Source organism: Columba livia, chromosome 3 (genome assembly GCF_036013475.1).
Source record: "Columba livia isolate bColLiv1 breed racing homer chromosome 3, bColLiv1.pat.W.v2, whole genome shotgun sequence".
Lineage (NCBI taxonomy): Eukaryota > Metazoa > Chordata > Aves > Columbiformes > Columbidae > Columba > Columba livia.
In genome coordinates this window covers 105,335,507-105,360,801 of record NC_088604.1, presented here as the reverse complement: position 1 = coordinate 105,360,801, position 25,295 = coordinate 105,335,507, and the positions used below count along the sequence as shown (strand labels likewise).

Genomic DNA, 25,295 nt, shown 5'->3' with positions numbered 1-25,295 from the left:
GTCACTTCCTTTGTGAGCTCCAAATGTGCAGAGGTTGAAAGGGCATCTTCACTAGTGAAAAATCTCTCAAGAACTTTCATAAATCATTCAAACTTCTGGTTGAAAATGTTTTCTTTCACACACTTCTTGGTGCCAAACACAGGCCCATCTGGAATCATTATTAATTCTGTTGAACTGTTCAATTCCAAGTGGGTTGGTTTTTTTTTTTTTTTAAAGAAAGACTTGATTCAGTGTTTTATAACCATAATGGGAATGGTGCATTAAGACTCAATAGCTCATTTTTTTATTCCAGGAAATGGCAAGCAACACATCTTGTACTCAATCAGTTACATTAGCAGAGCAATACTGAAAAATCTTATACTGTGCAGCTAGCCCCAGGTTTAATTCTTCTTATACATTTATTTTCCATACATGCAGAAATTAAAATGTGCTCTGGATGCTTAAGAAAGCTTCTTATACAGTTTGTAGGACTTTTCTGTGCATGCTTCACTGAGCACATCAAGCAGAGAATTAGAAGAATAGATGCCCAACCACTGAAATGCCCAAGCAAAGTGCAAAGCATATTGTTTCATATACAAACTCAGATCAAAATGGTTGTTTCTGGTTCATCATCAGGAATTAACTACTAAATTCAGTTTGCAAGCAATGTCCCATTCACATCTTGAAACATAAAAACACAAAAAACAATTAGTGTTTTTGTGAAATCTATTTACCTAGCTTATATTTGGCATTAAACATTGCCTCTAGGATTGGTATGCACATGTTTAAAGGAGGGGAACTGTGAAATCTTGCTGTCATTGATATCAATGACACAATTCCCCTTGACTCAAACTCAGGTCAGCTTGGAACTTCTCTGCACGCTCCTCTATCCACAAGAGATGCAGGAGACACTTAGGTTGTATGTTTGGCTCTTCGACAGTTGTGTTGAAGAGCAATCACACATCTTCACACATATGTGGGGTTGCAAAGCCTATTGAGTGCAGTCAGACAGGCTGGGGACATGGAGCCAGCACATGTGGCTGGACAATGAAGGGCAACTTGTAGATTAAAGCACCGGAAGGTTTTAATCCCTAAAAGCAGGTGTTTCATGTTCGGCTACAGAGACCTGTAGGTATGGAACCAGTCAGTTTTTAGAGTGATACAATTATATATTCATAGCCAGACTGTCATGATACAATTTAGTCTCAGCACTCACTTCTTTGGCAAAACTCCCATTCTTTGGATGCCTTTCTGGTGGAATTTACTGTGAAATGAAATATATCAAAAATACAGATAAAAGGAGTACTTTTCCAAGTGCAAAATTCACTACAAGTCTTTGCCATAAGCTGACCATAAAACGAGCTGGAAGGGAGCTTTCATGTCTCTGGTCCATACTCCTCAAAATAGGGTCAGCTTTGAAGCAAGATGAGGTGACTCAGGGCCTCACCCAGGTAGGTTTTGCATATATTCAAGCATGGACAGTCTACAGCCTTTCTGAGCACCTGTTCTAGTGATTGATTACCTCCACGGCAAAGCTCTTCTCCTTATACCTAACCGGGATTTATCTTGCTACAGCTGGTATTCACTGCTCCTTGCTCTTTTGCTGTGCAACCCCAGGAAGAGTCTGGCTCCATCTTCTCTATAACCACTTATTAGGTAGTTGCAGATAACAATAAGATACACCCTTAGCCACCTCTTCTCCAGGATGAACAATCTTCTCAATCTCAATCTTCTCAGCCTGTCCTCGTACTTCACATGCTCCAGCTTCCTGAGCATCCTGATGGCTATTGCTGCACTTGCTGCTGTATAGGATCATAGAATCACAGAACGGTTTGAGTTGGAAGGAACCTAAAAGATCATCTAGTTCCAACCCCCCTGACAAGGGCAGGGACACCTTCCGCTAGACCAGGTTGCTCAGAGCCTCATCCAACCTGACCCTGAACACTTCTAGGGAGGGGACAGTTTCTTTGGGCAACCTTTTCCAGTGTCTGACCACCCTCAGTGTAAAAATGTCCATGTCCTCCTAGTAGTGGGAGCCCAAACTAGCCAAAGCCCTGCAGAGTCACTATGGTGTCACTATGTCTGTCCTGAGTAGGGGAGAGGAATCCCTTTCCCTGAGCTGCTGGCTGCACTCTTGCTAAGACAGCCAGTTATGCTGTTGGCTGTCTTGTCCAAGAGGCCACACTGCTGACTCCTTCTCAAGGCCCCTGGGCCTTCCCTTCAAAGCTGCTTTCTAGCCAGCTGGACTCCAGCCTGTGCTGTTGCAGTATTACAGAATCACAGAATGTCAGGGATTAGAAGGGACCTCAATAGATCATCCAGTCCAATCCCCCCGCTGGAGCAGGAACACCCAGACAAGGTTACACAGGAAGGTGTCCAGGCGGGCTTTTAATGTCTCTAGGGTAGGAGACTCCACAACCCCCCTGGGCAGCCTGTTCCAGTGCTCTGTCACCCTCACCATGAAGAAGTTTCTTCTCATATTTAAGTGGAACCTTCTGTGTTCCAGTTTGTACCCATTACCCCTTGTCCTATCATTGGTTGTCACTGAGAAGAGCCTGGCTCCATCCTCATGACATTCACCCTTTACATATTTATAAACATTAATGATGTCACCCCTCAGTCTCCTCTTCTCCAAGCTAAAGAGACCCAGCTCCCTCAGCCTTTCCTCATAAGGGAGATGCTCCACTCCATCATTTTTGTTGCCCTGTGCTGGACTCTCTCCAGCAGTTCCCTGTCCTTCTTGAACTGAGGGGCCCAGAACTGGACACAATATTCCAGATGTGGTCTCACCAGGTCAGAGTAGAGGGGAAGGAGAACCTCTCTTGACCTACTAACCACCCCCCTTCTAACACACTTCCTGGCCACAAGGGCACAGTGCTAGCTCATGGTCATCCTGCTGTTCACCAGGACCCCCAGGTCCCTTTCCCCTACACTGCTCTCCAGCAGGTCATTCCCCAACTTATACTGGAACCTGGGATTGTTCCTGCCCAGATGCAAGACTCCACACATGCCCTTTTTATATTTCATTAAATTTTTCCCCACCTAACTCTCCAGCCTGCTGAGGTCAAAGCAGGTGCAAGACTTTGCATTTGCCTTTGTTGAAAGTCATGAAGCTTCTGCCAACCCATTTCTCCAGCCTATTGAGATCCTTCTTCAATGCCTTGCCCTTCAGGGTATTGACTGTTCCCCCAATTTTGGGTCATCAGTGACCTTGGTGGAGGTCCATCCTATTCCATTGCCCAGGTTTAATGAAGACATTAAACAATATCAAACTCAGCAGTGACCCCTGAGGAACACCACTAGTGGCCACTCAGTAGTTTGACCTGCTTGCACACTATTCCTTGAGGCCTGTGGTCCAGCCAGTTTTCCATTCATCTTGTCATTCTCCTGCTCAGTCCTCATGTCTCCAGCTCAGCACCCAGGGTAGTACTGAGACTGTCAAAAGCCTTGTTAAAGTCCAGGTAAATGACACCCACTGCTCCCCATTGCCTGCTGCGGTAGCCATTGCCTGATCGCACTGCCCATTTCCCTGCCCATCGGCATCTTTGCCCTCCACGTTGTCCACAGTGGTTGTCACAGAGACCATGTGAAAGGATCATAATGAAACTGGTTTCCTGGTACAGCTAATACAGCTATGAGGACTTGATTGAATACCAGTGCCAAGAGAAAACAGCAAAATAAATTTTATTTGAAAATATTGCTGCAAAGTCATCGTATCAATAGAGAAGGGTTTGATGTATCAGTAATCAGCTCCCCTGGAATACTCCTGGAATTGTTATGGTTCTGTAGGCTTAAGGAAATAATTTTCTTGATTTGGATCACTATGTTAGTAAGTCTGACAAGCCCAAAATAAAGTAAATTTTCACACATCGATCATTAGCACATTTGCCTAAGAAACAGTGTGCAGAGTTCATGCAAAATCAACAGCTTATTCAAGTAAATACATATTCATAATTATTCTATGTGAAATATGGCTTTCTGAGTTTATTCAGTGAATACTAACTACATTGCTAACAAATATACCAAAATAACAGTTCCCCTGTTACTATGGAGAGGGAGAAGAGAAAGTACTCTGCTTGGGGACTAATTGTAAAAGCTTTGGAGTAAGACAAAGTAGTGTGATTCACTCATATACAGTAATAATAATTCAGCATCCCAAGGTTTTACATTCAAGGTTTTGGAGAAAGAAATGGAAAAAAATGGGAAGTAGCTGATGAGTTGGTCTAGAGACACAACGAAGGGTTGTTTTATGGGAGGGACATTTTCCATCATTCTGAGATACAAGAAGGGAAAGTGTAACTTTGACCTGAAGTGGAACAAACATGAGAATATATCTGGCACTGGCAAACATGCTACATCTTACATTGATTCTAGCTCGCTGGACGCAACCATCACTATCATAGCCAAACCCTTTCACATCTCCTGCAGCCCAGCGAGCAGAGCCAAGCGAGGATACATCTCCTTGAAGAAATCAGTATGCACATGTGTGCACATACTCACCTGCAGACACGTGGCTGTTTGATTCCTCACCTCCATATTATGATTTTCTTGTAGCAAGGAGAATGCAGTTGCTCCTCTTCACTCCTTTGACGCATTGCAAGGAACTAGCATTACATGTTTCACTGCCATGGGTGTAGAAAAAACTAGACTGCAAGCCACATTGATCAGAGAGCCAATAAGGCGAAGAACGCTCCCTGCAAAATGTATCCTGCAAGAGCATTGCCAAGCAGCGATGGCAGCACTGCCAAGCAGCACTGCAGCAAGGCACAGAGAGACTTGATACTGCCTTAAATAAAAGACGGGGCACTCTGCATTTCATAATGCAGCTAAAACCAATATTTTACACTTTACCACCTTTTTGCCAAAGACTGCTAAGCTCTTTCACAAGTTAATGATGCTCAGGTTCCAAACACCCGTATGTGGTAGTTTTCCATATGGCAGAGAGGCTTTTTCATCCCTAATAGTGCACTGCACTCATTATTATGCAGTAGAATTTTTGTTTCTGTACGCCAGGCCTGGGTCCTTACAAGGAACTGATTATACTCGCCTAAATGGAAATTCGGGTGACAAGATAATTTACAACGCTCTGTTGCATAATCATTGAGGCAAGGTCAGGGAAACCATTGATGTAGCATAGTCAGGGCAGTTGTAAATAACATCACAAAAGGGTTAACTCTCAGGCAGAACAGATGGACATGAAAGAATAGACAAGAAAGAACGTCCAGATCTTGCCATGGTAAAATCTTATTCCCCTCCCTTGTCTCCACAGATCCTGTGGCTGGCTAATTCAAAAAGGAGGTGTAACTACCGATCTAATCTCAATCTCAAATTTGTCATGATTTCTACACTTTAGAGCCTGGCGAAATGAAACAGCACTACTACAGTTTTCCATTCATCAGCAGGAAGCAAAACAACTCAGGGAATTGGGCTAAAAATAATTAGGGAGCAGGATCAGGTGCTGTGCGCACGCATCTGTGTCTGTACATGGGCTTTCAGCATTTACCGAAGGTAGCAGCAGTGGCACAGGGGGAGATGAGCACCGCCAGTAATTTTATCTCAACATATGAATACGTGCAGATGTACTTACAGCATACTTAGAGAGGAAAAAATGCCCAAGAAAACCGTGATCAAATTATGCTATAGACAAAAATCAGCTTTTTATACAAATACAGACACCAGAATGATACTGTTGACAGTGCTGCAGGAGCCACACGGGAGCTGCTGGAGCAACCACAGCACACGGGGTGCTCAGCACAGGGCCCTTACCCCAGTGTGCTGCGGGTGCAGAGAAGGGGCATCACCCTTCAGCAAGAAGCTTGACATTCTCGTGGAAGTATTAGCATTATTTCATGTGCATTGCCATTGCTTTGCATTTGTGCAGTAACACCAGAGTTTTTCAGAAAGTACTGGAGCAATTTCTGTACCTTTTCATAGAACTATAGAATCATTTTGGTTGGAAGAGATTCTCAAGATCATCAAGTCCAACCATTAACCTAACACTGCCACTAAAACATGGCCTTAAGAACCTCATCTACATGGCTTTTAAATGCCTCCGGGGATGGTGACTCAACCATGGGCAACCTGTTCCAATTCCTGACAACCCTTTTCATGAAGAAATTTTTCCTAGTTTTTCCAATCTAAACCTCCTCTGGCACAACTCGAGGCCATTTTTTCTCATCCTATCACTTGCTACTTGGGAGAAGAGACCAACACCCTCCATGCTGCAACCTCCTTTCAGGTAGTTGCAGACAGCGATAAGGTCTCCCCTCAGCCTCCTTTTCTCCAGGCTGAACAGCCCCAGTTCCCTCAGCTGCTCCTCATCAGACTTGTGCTCCAAACCCCTCACCAGCTTTGCTGCCCTTCTCTGAACTCTCTCCAGCACCTCAATGTCTTTCCTGTAGTGAGGGTCCCAAAACTCAGCACAGGATTCGAGGTGGGGCCTCACCAGTGCTGTGCAGAGGGGGACAACTGCTGCCCTAGTCCTGCTATTCCTGATACAAGCCAGGATGCTGTTGGCCTTTTTGGCCACCTGGCCACACTGCTGGCTCATGTTCAGCTGCTGTCAATCAACACCCCCAGATCCCTCTCTGCCAGGCACTTTCCAGCCACTCTTCCCTGAGCCTGTAGTGCTGCCCGGGGTTGTTGTGACCCAAATGCAGGACCCGGCACTTGGCCTTGTTGAACCTCACACAACTGGCCCCAACTCATGGATCCAGCTGGTCCAGATCCCTCTGTAGAGCCTTCCTATCACCCAGCAGATTAACATTCCCACCCAACCTGGTGTCATCTGCAAACTTACTGAGGGTGCAACTCGATCCCCTTGTCCAGATCATCGATAAAGAGATTAAACAGAACTGGCCCCAGTACTGAGCGCACACTGGGAGGCAGGCGCAGGGCTGCTGCCAGGGGCTCTGCTCGGCATAGCATGGATGCAGCTGGTCCACAACCTCCTTCAAAAGACAGGCTGGTCAGACACACAGATATCCTGGATCACCAGAGCTGTTTTTCAAAATCTGCTCAGAGATCACTGAGAGAAGGAGAATGTACCTGAGGGCAGGCCTAGGATGGAGGATTGACCTCAATAAGTAGCTTTTACCTGAGGAATCAGCTACCCTGCAAAACAATTTCTGAGAAAGATTCCCCAATATTACCACTAGTCAGCCCAAACATAGAATTACTTGCCATGCTCCAGAAAAAGCTTTTACGACCTGGTTTGCAGCTCCTCTAAAAAGTGTATAAAGAATTGATAATGGGCCAAATCCTTGAGCCAGTGTAAATCAATGCTATTTTATTGCCTCTGCTGGAACACCTACTCTCTATTTCAGTTAAAGAGATAACACTCAGTATCTTAATATGCATTTATGTTAATATTTGCACTTTGCAGAGCTAGGTAGATTGGGTGGCTGGCACATGTCAGACTAAATGTCACTTCCAAAAGCTTAGGGACCTAAATGGAAGCTGCCATTCAGAGTGACTAACAAGTGGAACCTCTCTGGAAAAGCTTTCCCACCTCAGTCACCTCCTTGTGATTAATCTTTCACATAGACAACACACATTACTGTTTTAAAAAGCTGAATTTTTAAGGACAGAAAGCATTAATGAACAGAGGAAAATGTGAACAAATTAGCATCTTCAAGCACTGTGAGACACAGTGGAAGAATACGTAGACAGTAGCCAGATCCCTTCTGGGACCGCAGCTGTAGCCCCTCTCTGCAACATTGCCTCCTAGCAGCGAGACTGGATCCACCCACAAAATCTGGACTCTGTGCCAGTCACTCCAGGGTGTTATTAAGATGCAGAGCACCATGGCAGAATCCAAATCAACGTTTCTTTCCTGCACACTGGGATGGGCTTAGGTAGCAGAGGATGACAGGCAAAGTGAGCAAGCTGCCTAGTAATGATGAGGTTTTGTATCATGCAAGCTTATAAAATAGTCTGGAATAAAGAATGTGTGCATTATTGCCTTTCACGCTGTGTCTGATCTTGCACTGCTCTACAACTTAAACTACGAGTACCTGGCAGAATCCAAGATCATTTTGCAAAGACTTGTCATCCTTCTTCACCAGATCACTTTCTGTAAGACAAGATGGAGGCAGAGTTGAAATGCTTCATATTAGAATGAATATAGATCATAATGATCATGCTCTTCCACAACACTTCTACTCTAAGGAATCAGTTAATTAACCCTGAACCAAGCAGGCTTGCCAGTCAGGAGTACAGCAGTTGAATTGACAACAGCTTCCTGACCCCCTGCTTCTCAAGGACAAGATTCAGTAACCCTTATTTATGTTAAACATTAGCTTACCCTGTGAGGAACCTCCAGAAATCAATAGGGATTGCACTACACGAGTAAGACTGGCAGAATCTGATACCAATTACAAACACAGATTGGCCCTCAGCTGGGTATTCCTGTCTGCTTTTTTCTTCTGTCTTTCCATATTCCTCCTCCCCCATGTCTGCACCCAAGAAAATACAGAACCCTCTCCCTTATAGAAAGCATTTGAATGGTTGCTTTTCCTCTTTCTCATTAATCCAATAAAGTATTAATATTTCTTGTTACAGGAAGGTAATGTTTGACAATACTTGGCAGATCTGAGTGTATTTCTAAAGCTGGACAGAGCCCAGCCTTTTTGACAAAATGGAAGCAACAATTTGTGCCTCTTAAATGTGACGTGGTTTATTTCTTCTAGAACAAAAAAGTGTAGCTGAAATCACCAGTGAAAGCATTAAGAGAAGCAATCTGGGCTTCAAGAAAAGGAGATCTAAGATCTGCACTTTTTTTTTTCTCCACCAAAGAATGTGTGGGAAGAGGTAGATAGAAACAAGGGGATGTATTTTCCATTTGCAATTCCTTTCCTCAATTTTTTCCAGAAGCAGAACAGACTGTAGTTGTGTAGAAGAACCAAAAGCCTGAAGATACTGGTAAAGAGAAGAATACCTGTGTGATGTAAAAGGGAGGTGGGAAAGAAAAATCCTTCAGCTGTTTATTTTGAGACAACTCAAAGTTATTCTACATCTCGCTGTGCAGGGAAACCGTATGCCCTGAGAGCTGTGGCTTGGGTTTCTATGTCTCCTCTCCAGTCTGGCCTCCCACCTTCTGAAATGTCACTGCCACACATCGCATACAGCGGGCTGCTCGCCCCAGCCCCGCTAGAAAAGCCCATTTTGCAAGAGGAGCCGGATTTGGGACAGGAAAGCTGGAGGGTGGTGGGGGCAGCTCTCTGCTGGCCTCACAGGGAAGCAACTCAGCTTTCCACCTTTTGGGTTTGCTCAATGCACCAAAGGACTTTTACAACTCCCAGTGAAAGAGTTGTTGGTGTGTTAGAGTTGTTCATGTGGCAGAAACTGCATTTTTGATCAAAAACATGGTTTTAATGGGATATTTAGAAGCAGGTCTATGGTTATTGAAATGGAATAGTCCAAAAAAATCCCACTGGGATCTCAGGAATTAAATCACGCATAAATCAGCCTCCCAATACTGATGTGCCAGCACAATACATACCAGTGTTTACTGCTACAGAATGACTATTGTTCACTCTGCCTTTTTCAAAACCCAGTGAAAAATTGTGCTGGAATAAGATGGGAGGCATTGCTACCTTGAAGCTATGTAACTGTCTGTCACTTTGCAACAGCGACTTGCTTCAAGTCTCCATTTCCCCCAAGTCTAGTAGGTACTATTCTGTATGAAATGGATGCTTTGAGACTTTTTGAGCTTGTTTTTCACATCAGACACTGTCTGACTGCCTGAAACTATTGGATACCTTGCAAGCTGGGGAAAAAAAAAATAAGAGCTGTGTCTGGCTGTGGTGGATTTTTCTGCTCATGTCCTAATGCCATGTCGGGTTGAAATAAGGTACACAGCATCTCTCCCATCCTCCTCCTTCGACAGTGTCCCGGTTTCCATGGAAAAGAAAACCTGGAGTGTGCACTGAAAGGGAATTGCAGCGTGGTCAAAGAGGTCCCTGATATAGCTGGTGGGGGAAGCAGGTCTGCAGGCACCTGCCTTGCTGTAGAGACAGAGCTGGCAAGTCAGGACTGTCTTATTCTTTCTGTAGATACGAACAAGCTTTATTGCTTAGTGTAATGTTGCCTCTGGGGCTGGAATTGGATGGCTCCCCAAACTGTTACTTCATTTCGTGCTCCTTTCAAGCTCCGCTTCTGTGCAGAACATCTTAGAAGGAAATGCCACTGGATTACACAGCTGCTGTCTGCCTGGGCTTTAAATGTGCCAATTTGCATCAGTCCGTAGGCAGCGCTGAGAACAGGCTGGCAGTGACTGCAGCCTTCCCATGTTACTAGTGGTATCCTACTTGCAAATCTGAAACAATTAAAGGGAAAAGGTGCAGTAGAACTAGAGACAGCCAGCTCTGAGCTATTAATACTACAAAAAATTCTGTATTTTCTTCCGAGAAAAGCATGTATGAAACACAGTACACTTGAGGGATGCCCTACAAGACATCAGCATGAAGTGACAGTAATTGATGGAAGAAAAATGAGGTTCACGAAGTAAAAATGTCCCTGTATGTGTAAGTGATCAGGCTGGGAATGCAAAGTGTTGAGAACAAGCCTGTCACTAAACACACTGAAAACTTTTTAAAGATAAATGGAAACCGTATCAATGGAATCAGTATCAATGTACTATGAGAAAGCTGATCCCCATCTTTGTTTTGCAGACACAAATAATTTGGATAAGAAGCCAAATGCAGAAATGCTGGTTGAAAGTGAAGCTCCAAAGCTTTGCCATTAACTTTTTCCGTTAACAGCTGAGCGAGCGTATCGATATGGGAAGCATCACCATGTAAAATAGCATGGCTACAAAGTCTTCTGATGTTACCTTTACAGTGTGCAAGCAGGTTTTCATCTCTTAGAGAGACCTGCTGTCTTGCTGTTCAGCCTTCAGGTTACGCAAGGACTTTGTGCCTTGGCAGACTCAGAAGAGGAGGCAACGTGAACAGCCTGAAAATTGGCTGTCTGCCTTGACTCTTGTAAAATCAGTTCTGGTGTTAAGAGTCGTCTCTTGGGAACCAGGCAGAGATGCTGGGCAAGGATTCCTAGACGAAGGAACTGCCTTGCATGCTGGCTGCACATCCCCATTTTGCGACTGGTATGTATGTGCGAATAAAGCAATTCAAATTTAGAATACCCTCAGACTTCTTTTATGCTCAAAAGGGAGGTATAAGCATCTGCTAGTGCTGGAAAGAGCACACAGATGTTAGAAGTCAAAGCAACAAAACTTCAATGTACTGTCATTTGCCCTTCTTTGTATGAGAGACTTTTAAAGGGTAGAGTTTAGGAAAAACACTGCATGTACTCAGCGCTTCATTAGGAAAGGTAATAAACCCTTAAGACACGTACTTTGATGAACCAAGTTAGTAAAGCAGAAAACTATTTAGTAACCACCATTTTAGAGGTGCCAACCTTTGCCAAATGCTAACATTATTTCCGAGACATTTCCAAATATTTATACCACCAACATAATGACTGCAATAGTATCTCCTCAGGAGTGCCTCACTCCTCAGGGTTATGTGCTTCAATTCATTTGGCACATTGGAGGACCTCAGTGTTCAGTGTCACAATCTGAGCCTAAGGTGAAGCACTTAAAAGACCTTAGCTAGTAAATTAACATCGCTGTTTTCAAATGAGTGTGTGAGAGGAAGTAAAAGGCAGACTCTTGAGTTAGCACTTAAAAACCTAAAGATCATATAGAATTATTTATAGAAACTAATTTGGACAGCTGCTGCTATGATTATCTTGTGGGATTTACTAAGGCCCTGTTTGACATTCAAATAAGTTCTTGTTTCTGGTGGCAAGAAAGAAAGAGAGTGTGTACTTTAAAGAAATTACAGGATTTAGAAATGAAGATGAAAGATTTTGAACTATCTTGTAGTTACTTTCTGCTCCCTCTGCCCTTTCATAAAATGGAAATATTATGACAAAAGGTACAGTGGCTTCTGATGTACTGCACAGAAAGAAACAAGAAAGTTAATAGGGGAAGCACCAAATTAGACACCTGAAGAGGATTAAAAGACAAATACTATATTGCTTGTCAGCATGCCATTATAGAGCTCAACCTCGTCTTTTTTTCAGGTTTCATTAAGCAAATGACTGGATAGAGCTGCTTCTTTCATAGACCTGTGCACACTACTAAAAAGGCAACATACGTTCACTCCAGTATCTGCATGCAAATAACATGCAAGGCCTAGAAATTATTCCATGAACAAAGAAATTTCCTGTGGATTTGCATTTTAGATCTCTCCCTCTTGTGCTAACTGGACATAACTTTTCCATGTAGCCCATTCTGTGAGCGGGACTGAGCAGAGTCCTCCCCTGCTGCTGAGCATCACCATAGCTGCTTCACAGGCATCTCTGCAGCCAAGCTACAAATGTTCCTTGTCCTTACTTTATTAAACACCTAAGTAAATTGAGCTTGTATCACATAACCTGCCTGTCTCCCTCCCTGACCCTCGCTGCAGTGATCCCATGATAACATGTAAGATCAGCTCAAAGTTTCCACTATAGCTTTAGGGGAACTGAAAACCCACGTGCATTTTGCTCCTCATTTATCATTCACTAGCACTCAAGGTGCGGACCTTCCCGATGCAAGATCAGATCTTGATGCATCCTGAGCAAATGCTTGCAAGTGTTAAAGATGCCATTAGCCATTCAGGCTTATTCCTCTTGGACTCCCATTTGTTCCCAAATATCCACCAACCATATACAAGAGTATTTCTTCCCATATGTGGGCTGTGGGAGGCAAATACTATGATGACGAAGATAATCTAAAAATATATAAAATCTGAGTAGATTAGGTTAAAATAAATACAGATAAGAATGTGTTGGAAGATGATCCTTTTACTTGAAACTTTTACCTTAGTGTGGCAAGGACTGAGATTTTTGCTCTCTTGGTACATTATAAATCCTGCATTTTTCCCTAGGCAAAAAGATGTATTGAGAACAGCGTAAGTGGGTGAAAAATATAAGAACTGGCAGATTGAAGGGTCATGGAAGATGTTCTGCTTTTTTTTATCAGCTTATTATGTGAATTTTATATTTGGTTTTGTGCTGGTTGTATGCCTGGGAAAGATATATTTTATAAATTAAAAACATCAGAAAAAAACAGCATATTGCAAAATATCTTTACCTGTTTTATGTAGGCAAATTCTTCTTAGGAATGGGTTCTCACACTCTGAGTGGTTTTCAATAAGCTGATTTTGACCTTTAAAATCAATTTTAGTTTTATGCAAGTTTTGAAGCTACACACATTAAAGACTGAGATGCTCAGATATTGTAGTAACTGGACCGACCATTACAATATATAGTTATTGGAAACCTGTAGGATTTTCCTCTTTATTTTCAGTTCATACAGGTTTGTATTGCCTGGTATCTTGCTTTAAAATTTATCTGGAAATAAAGCTTAGTCAAAAATCATTCTTATCAGAGTGAATTCCAAATGGTTTGGAAGATGGTTTTGTATCCAAGTGCCTCCATTCCCGCAAGCACTCCTTTCTGGAAACAAGTTATTGAGTTCTAAGTTAATTAAAAACATTAGACAAGACTCCATTTGGTCTGATTTTCTTTCACAAGACTTTCACTGATCTGCACCTCACAATTTCTGGCACATCCCCCTAAATAAGCAATATGTCACATCCGTGTTGCCATGCTGCATCTGTGGGACTGAATGCATAAAACCTTTCAGTTATACAGGCATGTTCAGCCTGTGCCACTCATTTCTAGTTCTACCTATATGTTCCTATTTGACTTACCAAAGGCTGCTCCCTTAGGTATATGCTCGACCTCTGTCTAAATTGGCTCCTTGGAAACAGAGTTCTTGGCATATGTGTTATAAAAAATGAAAGGAAGAGGGAGGAGAGTAGAAGGAAAATGATCAAAGAAATGGCAGAATAAATGTTCTGTACTAGTTAATCTCTGAGAGCTCTCTCCTATCTTGCATTTTGTCACTGTACGCCTCTCAAATGCTTAACTACTCCAAAATTATCTTTTTCGCTGGTTATTTTTACAGGGGTTGTGCAGATTGATCTGGAGGATCTCTATTTTGGATGCCATTAAGAAAGTATTATCTGCTTATTCTGACAGCTGATCTATGGACAAGAAATCAGCTGGTATCATTCCTCTGTCTTTCTCTCAGGTTCAGAAGAAAACATTTCACCTGAAATATTCCCATTGCAAATTTCAGAATTTTGCTTTATATCTGACATTATCTCACAAATTATGGCCCTCTGAAAAAAAACCTCAGGTTTGTTTTGAACATCTTTCATTCATCCTACTCTTCAATAAAGATCAAATGCTTATGTCTTCAGCTTTTATGCCTGGAACACATCTATATGACAGGAGAGTGCAGCTACAGAGGTGCTACAGCAAGGAGGTTAAATGCCAACATACATGTCATGTCATGAAGACACTTCCTTTTTATGTGGGGTTGTTCCTAAAGGAGTATCTTGTACTCACCGCTTAGTGGAACGGAAAGCAGCACAGGCAAAAGGGCTGGTGATACAGCCTGGACCTGAGAGAGCTGGAAAGAAAGGCTGGTCAGGGTAAGTTTCTCAATGATCCTTTGATGCTACATGCTTACAAAAATAAGTAAAGACAACCTGAATTCCTTGGACAAAATCCCTTGATTTAATGCCTGTTTTCTCTAATGATATTAAATCTTGTTTTGAAACTGATGAGGTTATATAGGGTAAGGGCAGAAACTGGATCCTTATTGAGGGAGACGCTTACAGTTCTCCAGAGGATGACAGGTAATAACACAAATGGAACTTTTGCTCTTTAAACATGACATTAACAATGCCAAGCTATTCCCCTTTCCACACTCTATTACAACTGGTTGTGTTTGTTTTTAATAGTAACAATTACTGGTAGTACAGCAGTGCCTAGAGATCTTACCCAAGATCAGTCCTATTGTGCTGGGCGCTTTGCAAACACCTCACAAGACGGAGCTGGCAGCCCGGCCCTGCCAGGGAACTCGGCTCTAACGAGACAAAGCAATCAAAGGGTAGGAGGAGACCAGAGTGTGGAGAGATGTGAAGGGAATCAGCCAAAGGTCACATCTCAATGTCAGAAGGAAAAGCAGAACGAGGCGCTGGGCTGGATGGTGGCCAGTGCCAGCCTGTGCCAGCAGCCGCCTCTCCAACCCCAGCTGATTGACACTCCTGCTTTGGGGACGCTCTTCCAGAGACCCGACACTGACGAGCATGGCTCTTTCAAAACAAAACTTGCACGAAATCCCCAGATTTCTTGCCCATCCTTTCATTTTGTGATGCAAATGTTTATTGGCCTCTGATAGGTAGCATAGGTTACCAGGTACCTGGTAAAACATTACTGAGCAATTTGAGCCCATGGTATGCTTAACCAGAATAGCTTTGTCTTTTTTTTTTAGTGGTGAACTTGGCAGTATTGGGTTAATGGTTGGACTCAATGATATTAAAGGTCTTTTCTAATCAAAATGATTCTATGATTTTTTTATCTATGCGCACTTGATTCTCTCCTGTTCCAGGCAGTCATTTGCCACAGGCAAACAGCTCCAGCTGAAGGCAACAGATGTCCAGTGAGAAACACAAAAGCACACTTGATACAAGGAACTACAGTCTGAAGATCAATTTCTCACCTGAAGGGATGGCAAAGACAAATTAAAAGCTCCTTTCGGGCGCAGGAGGCCAGGAGACGGCAGCCGGGCTGGCAACTGGCACATCCTCGCTGCACAAGGACGGGGAGGTGGAATTTCAATCAAGGATATGAACGCAAATTGTCATTGCTACCAAGAGTCACAAAATCTGTAACAGTGAATCGGGAGAAAAAACGGGGTTTGTGCCTTTTTTTTAATCCCTTGATAGAATTTCCACTATTTCTTGCTTATAAAATACATAGAAATAAACGTGAACACCCTGGAACAAGTTAAAATAGATATATTTCACAGAATCTAAATGCTACAATATTGTTAATCCCCCAAAATGGAAAAATGGTGAAATTTTAAGAGGAGTTGGTTATTTTTCTTTGGGGTTATTTTTGGCTCACTGCACTCATGTTTTCCAACTTCCCAGCTACAAATACCAGAATTTTTTTTTTCCTTTCTATAAAGCGGTATTTTAACATTATTAAATTATTGTCGAAGTGGGAAGCTTAGCAAAAACACCAACATAACATTTAATAAAAATACCAACACTGAGACAAATGCCATTACCAGTGATGCAAAAAACCTCTAAGCCATTTCATCTGACTAAACAGCACAAGAAACAAAGGCCTCTGAATTGCTAACAAGTTAAGTTGCAAATCGTAGGTTTCACTATTAAATATAATATACTACAAGAAACTTTATCGCAAACTATGAGAGCTGGCATTAATTTGTGCTTGGCTTCCATGGCATTAAAGTCCAAGTGCACCCCTGAGAGGGGAAATCCTTGTGCCTGTGGAAAATAACTGTGAACTTTGCCCTGTGGTGAGGCTGACACAGGAAAAAAGAAGCGAGTTGAAAGGATCTGACTGGAAACACAATAGCAGACTTAAAAGGCTCTGATAAATGAAAAGTCATTCCAAGATTAGGGTCTCATTCAAAAAAATAACAAAGACATTTTCTGGTATGTGGCTGAAAATAGATTCCATATGAAAACGCTTAGTAGAGCTTATAAATATTTTTCATTCTCAGCCTTCTTTGAATAAATGCAGCATTATAAAAAACTAAAACGGTATTTTTAAATTACTTCCTAAAATTCAGACACAGAAGCTACAAAATTAACGTTTTCATTTTTCAAACTAATAATGCAGTTTTAAAGATTTTGATGTTGCAATTCCTTTACACTTTTTTCCCCCCTTCCATCTGCATGATCTTGCGCTCACTTCTTGTAAAAATACTACAAGTGAGGAAAGAGAAAACAACTTTCCTTGCCTCAAAACTGGACTGACTTAGAGTCAGTTTATTCAAATGTTCCAGAAGCTCTGTGGAAAGTTTGGAGAAAACACTGAGAAACGTTTACCATTTTCAGACCATCTCTAGTATTCAATGAGTCTTTAAATCTCTCTTATCAGGACATATCTAAGAGTTTTGAACTCTGTAAAAGACTGTTGCGGACATAATTTGCTCTCCTATATATATATATATATGTATATATAAAGTCTGATGGAATGAATCTGAAATGCAATTTTAAAAAGACAAAGCTAATGAAGGAAAACTAATTTTTCTCAGGTTGCCTAACATCTGTTCATGGTACAGCATATACAAATAAATATAATAAATTCAGTTGTTTAACAGTAAAATCCCACCTGGGGATAAAAATACTCTGTTATTGCATTGATACGTTAGATATTAAAGCCTTGCAGCACAGGTCTAAACTGCTTGTAAGTACAGGCTTAGCGCTACCACGTTTCTTACAGAATACATTAACCTGGGAGCAGAGATGGTCAGAAATGGCACACAGACAATCTCTCGTTTCAGGAGTCTCAGCCAAAAAACAATACCCAGGCTCCATAGAGCAACTTTAAAAATTCACTCCAGTCCAAATGGGTGAAAGATGTTGCTGTCTAGCTTTAAAACTCCCATACTTTCCTTCCAGAATAAACTCCAGCTGAAAGTTTCCCAGCCTGGGCCGTGCTCACACCCTGGAGACAAGAGTGGAGAAGACCATGTAGGAGAGCACCACCTAGTGACTGACACCACAACCATAGCACTGGTGAAAACCACAAGAGGAAGAAAAACAAATACAAAACTTTTAACAGCAGTGTGCCATGCCCCCCCCTTTTTTTTTTGTCTCTTTGTCCTTTGAGACATCTCATTTTGACCAAATATTGTTGTAAGTCAAGAGGCAATTTAGTTTAAATTCAAAACATTGGGTTTTGGTAAAACATACCCTCTATGTTTTAAAACAGGCAGGTCTTCTATTAGAATTTTCACTTTAAACACCGTAAATATGCAGTGTAGGAATCTGGGAATGCAAACCACCAAAAACTGCAACCATGACTCAAGTGAATAATCATGAGACATCTGTGGGACTACTTCCAGCAGTAGGAAAAGCAGCATATGTCTCCGAAAGTGCTTAGAGCACTACAGTCCTGCCAATTTCATCATGAACCTTCTATCTGCTGGTTGAAGCCACAGCTTCCAGAGTCAGGTGCTTCCATGTGAATCTGAATTTTAACCTAAAAACTAATTTCTAACTCTGAAGTTCAGAGAAAAGCTTGGGAAAGTGTGAGACATAGGAGCCCCCACAACCAGAAATCATCATGAGTAATAAACTAGCACATTTTAAAAATACGTTTGAATGCTACTGAGCCAACGCGGGCATGGGTGTCTGGAGACAACACTGAGCGAGCTCTCTGAACCTCACTCCTGGGTGCAGCAGCTCAGGCCATCCAGACAGACCACGACACCCCAAACCCCACATGCTGTCTCTTCTGCTGCCTCCAAACAACCCTGTGAAAGAGGTGGGAAAACAGCTCTGCATTGCTTTGGGGAAGAAGGGCGAGGGAATACTGACAAATCCTATTTATTTTCACCAATCGAATGTGGCAAGTGCAGGTAATTACAGTTGTATAAACTTGTACAACTTATGTCTACAAGGCATCCTCTTTAGCGGAGGCCTAAGCGCATAGACAGCCACAAGAGCACCACATACTCTAGTGCTCCTCTTTGTGCTTCTGTTAAAATACAAACTGCCAAACAAATTAAATTATACGGCTTGTTTCTTCCCATTTCCACAATGATCCCAGGTTTTCCGGGACAGTAGAACAAAGCAACCTGAAGCAGCAAACACTTTCTCTTCCTTGTCTGAAGTCCAGAAGGTCATAGGGTTGTGATATACTACAGAAAGTTTACTTTATTGTATTGCTGTTGGTGTTTTCACCATCATGGGATTTTTTTTTTGCTGTTCATGTCAGTTAGCATCCTTCAGCTGAAAGTCAGCATAATATCTAGACATCTTCGAGCAAAGGACTTCTGCAAGCTGATGCTCTGTTTAGAGGTTTGCTCTCGTGGAGGAGCAGGCAGGTCTTCCTTCTGGTTGCTTTTGAAAGCGTCTTTCTTCACTGTACTTCCCATCTGCACTCTCTTTTGTTTACCATTAAGGTCAAGTCTGAGTGTTTTTCCCACTCTGCCTGTTGCACTAGTGACACTCTGAAAGTGGGACTTTCTCTGGATGGCAAATGCTTGGTGAATGTTTAATACCATTATTGATTTCACATTAATTTTCCTTATGAACCAGGAAAAGCTCTTATGCAAGGCTGTAACAGCCAAGAAATATATGACAAGTTGTTTAAAAACTACTGCCTGGAAGCAGTCTGATAGATCAACTAGTTTATTTTCCTTATTTTGAAGTATATTCTTTAAACATACCGTATATTTACTGATTAGTATTTTTCATCATTGCACAAAAGCAATGGCATATTACCTTCAGCAGAGGTAACTACCTCTTGGACTTCTGCTACTACAGATATGGATATTTTACCCAAAGTCGTTTTCTTTGTTGTCTTCAATAGCAAATGATTAGAACATAATGATTTTGCCTCTGCATCAACCAACCACGATTCTGTAGCTTGTTTTAGGGCATCGAACCTGTAAAAGGGCAGATTCTTGTAAATAAGCAAACTTCTTGCCTGTTACATCAGTTTATTTCACACCCTGTGAGTCTCCTTTTGGATACAGATTATTGACTGTTCTTTAGTGAATAACTTTTTAGTCATTCCTTGGCCTCAAAAAATCACCTTTGAAATGTTTTATGCAAGAGTATTAATTATGAACAATTAATGTACTGAAAACGTCAGCACCTCAAGAAGACATTATGTAAAAGATGAGTAAATTTATATTCATGCATCATTCAAACTTCCTGCCCTTTTCATTCTTCTAAAATGTATGTCTTACATTGGAGTACAGTAGCTTATATGAATTTGATGACCTGAATGGAATAATGTCAAAACTGCCTTACCATGTATTTTAGAAAAGTAAAGCAATCAATTAAAAGTTTTCTTTTCCCTACCACTATTTTTATGTAAGACATCTGGCAGCTTGATAGTAATTCAAATTACTTACCCTGGAACATCTCTTTCCATGTTTTTTAGTCAGAAAAAATTGGCACAGAGAGAGCTACAGTCTACACAGAGACGTTCATGTACTGTGAGAAAGTAATTTGTATCAACTGGGGGATAAAAGGGTTACTCATGCACTCTTATCCTGATATTTATTAAGTTCTAAACCATAGAACAATATGAATTTAAATCTCTTAGACATTCCCCCTTGCCATGTGGAAGGATCGGACTGTTTCACTTCATTTAGTAAGGTTTAAGCCTTAGAAAACGACGCATGTTCCACACCACAGTCCAAACGCTCCCAGAAGTATTTTAAAGACACTGCCAGCTAATTAAACAGATCCAGGAGCATCAGATTCTAATCTAATTTCCAGTACCATGTGAAGTAACAGCATCGGTCACTTCAGTCAGGCTGCGCTGCTGGAAGGGATGAGAGCACAGGCCGCTCGACACGACCAGCGCAGCCATGGGCAGCGCAGCCCTGTCCCATCAGGTCACAGCATCACATGTAGGAGAAGACGAGCAGCGAAGTTCAGTGGCTCCTTGGCAAGAATGTGGTCCCCCCAAAACCAGAAGCAGCTTCAACCCTGAGCTCTCAAAGTCATCAATCAGCTTCCTTCCCCGTTTTACAACAGCTGCTCTTTCAAGCCACAATACAAGTGCCGTCTTTTTACTTTTGTAGGGGGTGAGGCACAAGGATGCTAGTGTTCATGGCAGAAAGGATTGGGTTTTATTGCTTTATCCTTTTTTTGGCTAGAGACAATTGCTAAGTTTAATACTGAATTAGCAGTAGTACAAATTTTAGACAAAAAGCATTAGATGGCATGCAGATTAGGGATAAATATCATGCCAGTTGTATCTTTCTCACACACTACAATAAGGAAAATAAACTTATTGTTCCATTAATGTCTGTATTTCAATTCAATCATATTAGGTAGGTCAGTCAGAATTGCTCACTAAGTATAATACAAGTATTTATTTTTTGAGTGTGCTATAGTAATGGATATTTTTCCTCCTGTATCTCTCATTATGAGTGATGAACAGGATGATTCCAATTAAAACCAACCTCAAACATTCCATTCCCCAATCTTCAATTTTTTTTATGTTCCTTCACCAGCTGCTCTCCCACACCTCCAAAAATTTTGACTCATAAATCAGATTGCTAGCTTCTTTCTCCCACACCTCACAGGTTGCATATTGAAACATTACATATACATAGTCCAACACAGTGCCTTGCAAAAGAACGTAGTCAGCTGTCAAGATGCTCATGCAGGCTGTGGAACCTCCACGATTGTGGTAGCTGGTCTACTGTCCACCCAAACATATTCAGAGCTATCCAAAATTGCTCTGCATGTTCCACAGCCGAGCACTGCTGAATATTCACTGCTGAACTAACATCATTTGGAACAGAGTTTATATAAAAGAAATCTGGATTGATGTTTTTCCTTCTTCTCAGTTGTTTTCTGAATCACATATCACTTGAAAAAAGTGAAGTAAAACGTCCAACTCCAATTTTTGTTGTGAACAGATACTATGCTAGTCCATACTGAAAGTGGTTCACAGAAGTAATGCTATCTATGCAAATGTAAATAAAATAAAAACAAAACAAAAACACAACAACAACAAACCCCCACACAACTTGCATCAAAATGTTCCTGGTTTCACCAAGCAGCATTCCAAGACAAAGTCATCCATTTAATCACGCACAGTAATAAGATCACCAGTTCGATAAAAAAGGAAGACAAAGATCAGCTGTTAGGAAATGGAGATTACAAAACAAACAATAAAGGTTGAACATTTATGAACTTCAAGAGCAACAGGTAGTCTACCTATCTCAAACACGCACTTGCAGTGAGTGCCAATAACCTGTATACACAAAACAGCATAGTCACATCACTTCCCTTTATGCCGTTCCTAACAGGCATTAGACTAGTCTTGTCTTACTCAAGTTCTCCTTCCATCTTGGCTGAGACTTGAAAATACATTATAATCTTGATTTTCCATTTTCCTCCTCTGCTTTGCTGTGAAGAAAACCATAAAAACTTAAGCTGAGGAATGAGAAGATGTAAGACTTTCAGTGACTCAGTAAATCTGAGTTTGTAGCACTGGGCTTAGACAAGTGAAGGAAAAGCAGACTTTATTTAACATATTTAAACCAGTTGTTTTGTAAGCTGTCCTTACAGTGAATATGTATTTATCTACACTATATAAATTTCTTCAAGGCCTAGATCACACTGATACTCATCACCAACAGTCACCATAGAGGACTTTACAGTGCTAGTGATCTAATTTCCACATACATTCTTCTGAACAGATGATCTCTCCTTCATCTCTACTTGTCAGTATAAAACTTATGAGATCCGGAGACATTTGTTATAGGCAACTGAGAGAGAGGAGAGCATTTTCCATATACAGTGGTTATTCTTTATCAGTTAATTTGGCTGAATTCCTCTTTTTATGTCCTTTGCATAATGAAAAGGTCATGTATCTTTTGGTACTTATGTTCACATGCTGGGTCACATATAGTCAAGACTGGAGAACACACACACCTATAGGGCATATACCACACGCTCTGCTAAGGAAGCAATGCAAGCACTCAATTTCCTTCAACTGCAAAAATCTTTGAGTCTTCCAGGGATGTAACCTTCCACTCCACCACTCGCCTTCGCAAGAATACCCATCATCTCCAGATTAGCTAGTTAGTGGCAAATAAACATTCAAGACTCATTACAAAGATTGTCACCCTGAGAGTGAAACAAATCATTGTTACACGCAAAACAACCTTTACTCAAAGTCCTAAAGGGCGATGCTTCCACCAGCAACACCATGGAGAAAGGCATCAAGAATAGTATGTTTGGAGAAGGTGAGAGCTGACCCACTGAGGGCAAGAGGACTCAGTTCAGATCACACCAGAGAAACAGGGTCATTGGGAAGACAAAAAGATCACAACCAAACCTTTGACTGATGTGGTAAAGATGGGACAGGAAAACCTTCTGGTTCTAGAATAATTTAGGATGACAGCTGAGCAAGGATTCAAACACAGATACCTGCAGCACACTACTCTGAAACTCCATTATGTTTTGTCAAAGTTATTCTTAGCAAAATACTTTCTGATGTTGATAAGCTAGCCCTGCAGGGGTATAGAAATGTTGACATGTAAAACGGAATACAAATAAGAGCACAAATGTCCCCACCATGCGGATAACTGGAAAAAACATGCAGCACTGGAAAAAATCATAGGTATTGACCTGCAAGACATCCCTTGCCAACTTACCTGCCACTTACTCTCAGCAGTGGAAGTCCACAGCTCCTTGAGGGCAACAATCAACATCACCACCACGTGGCAACGAAGAGAAATATACTGCTTAAAATCATTACATAGCTTAATGTCTGTACTGGTCATCTTTTAAGCACGTGCCGCCACCTCCTTAACCAGATAGCTTAATCAAGAAATATAATGTGGTGCTTCAGCAGCCACTCAAAGACATCCTACAGGAGAGCAGCTATGTCTGAGAGCATTCCAGTAAAATGTATCTCGTTAAAGGTGACTTTCAGCCAAAGGCCCAGGAATTGCTACAGGCATGCTGCCAGGACCACAGAAAGCCACTCTGTGCACACACTTCCTTCACCACACAGGGGCCATCCTTTCCCAACACTTCTCTGCACTAACGCTTGCACATGTGCCTGAAAAATAGCTGCGCTTTCAGCTGGATTAGTTTTCAGTCGGATTACCTCCTTGATCTGCCTAACTGTGCTGCTGCATAAATGCTGGTTGACAGAACAGGGGACGGGGCAGGGGCAGCAAAGAGAGGCCTGTGAAGAATGGATTGCTTCTTAACGACAATGATAGTTTAGACCTTAACTGCGAAACACGGTTTAGGACATTCAAAAACCCTTTCTGGAGAAATATCTTTCAGTCACAAGGATAACTAGAGCTTTTCCCCCCACTCATCAGATTAGCCATGATCGAGACATCCGACTGAGAGTGCGAGATGGAGAAAAAGGATGTAGACTCGACTCTAGCTGCCCAGCCTCAAGAAGCAGCAAACTGGCAATACGTACACATACGACATGCTATACTTTTTTTTTTTTTGTTCTGGGTGGATTCATGGGAACTGATTTCACAACCTCTCTATATTTAAATAACTCTGTAGAAAAGGATACAGTTTTGGAGCAGGATATTTAAAATTACATCGGTCTACCAGGCAGCAAAGTGAAAATCTAGCGTTGCTCACATTCTCCCTTTTTAGCACGAAGCACTTGTTCCCGCCACTAAACAAAATCAGGTTTTGATAAGGTAAACCAGTCAGATAATACCAATAGCACCCACACCCACCTGCTCTCGAGATTTGAAGCGAAAGCAATTGTACCACATGTATTCACATGCTGGTGGCAAGACTACAGACACCTGCAGTTTCTTGTCTCCAGGACTGGAAGAGATATTTCTTCTTGCTGCTGATCCTCTGCTGAGGTGTACAGACATACCAAAATCCCGTTTAACAATCACCCTTTGGATGCTCTACAATGCTGCCAACATTTTGACACATTAAAACTGAAGACTGGGATTTCCAGTGCTCATTTCGGATTTAGCTGCTCATAATGAAGATGAAGTAGCGTCCTTAACTGCTCTTGCCACTCTAGGCCTGTCTTGGATAAGCATCAGGTAGCATTAGTGCTTTGTGAAAAAAGGGAGCTCAGAATCTTACTGATAGGATTTTTTGGGGAGAACAATCCTCCAAACCAGCAAAAAATTCCCTAAATAAGCCTTTTTTTTTTTTTCCCCCCTAAATCTGGAGGCAGGCTCTCATACAACTCCAGCTACCTGGAATAAAATGATTGATTTTTCCAGTTCATGGTATTGGAGATACTTCTTGTAAACGTTCCTCATTTGGGGCCTGACTCAGTTCATCACATTGGAAGATTTGTTCAGGCTGTATCCTCTCCAAAGAAATGTAAACAACATGCATGTCATATCTGGGGGCAGGAAACCCCAGCTCTGAAGACAGAACTTGTCATATGGTCACATTGCTGATGCAATGAGCAAAATACAAGTAGACTCCAACAAATAAAAATTGAGTCCAAGACAAACTTGAAACTAGAAACAGCAAGATCTAAGGAAATCTTAAATCTGAGCCACAACTTGAGAGGAGCTACGAGTAAAAAGTGTAGTCCATGCTTTTTTAATCTGTGTATACACATTTGAAAAGGAGTCGTGAGAAGCAAACCTTGAAAGAATGAAAACAACTGAGTCAAAATATTTCTCAGCACCAGTATTTAGACAGATTGTT

At 41.7% G+C, this 25,295-nt stretch overlaps 1 protein-coding gene across 4 annotated transcripts in view; it reads right to left on the bottom strand.

Moving 5' to 3' along the window:
• The window catches only part of LOC135579152 (uncharacterized), a 42,199-nt gene that overhangs the window by 6,057 nt on the left and 10,847 nt on the right, over window positions 1-25,295 (bottom strand). For 2 of the 4 annotated variants that reach the window (XM_065058753.1, XM_065058754.1), the window contains exons 3-5: window positions 15,605-15,770; window positions 14,446-14,509; window positions 7,995-8,053 (exon numbers count right to left, since the gene is read on the bottom strand). In XM_065058753.1, coding sequence (XP_064914825.1) covers window positions 7,995-8,053; window positions 14,446-14,509; window positions 15,605-15,688 — 207 coding nt within the window. In that variant the 5' untranslated portion in view covers window positions 15,689-15,770. Of the gene's footprint in view, window positions 1-1,539; window positions 1,782-7,994; window positions 8,054-14,445; window positions 14,510-15,604; window positions 15,771-19,373; window positions 19,538-25,295 lie in introns of those variants that run through there. The other 2 variants (XM_065058755.1, XR_010471668.1) reach the window with 2 other exon arrangements.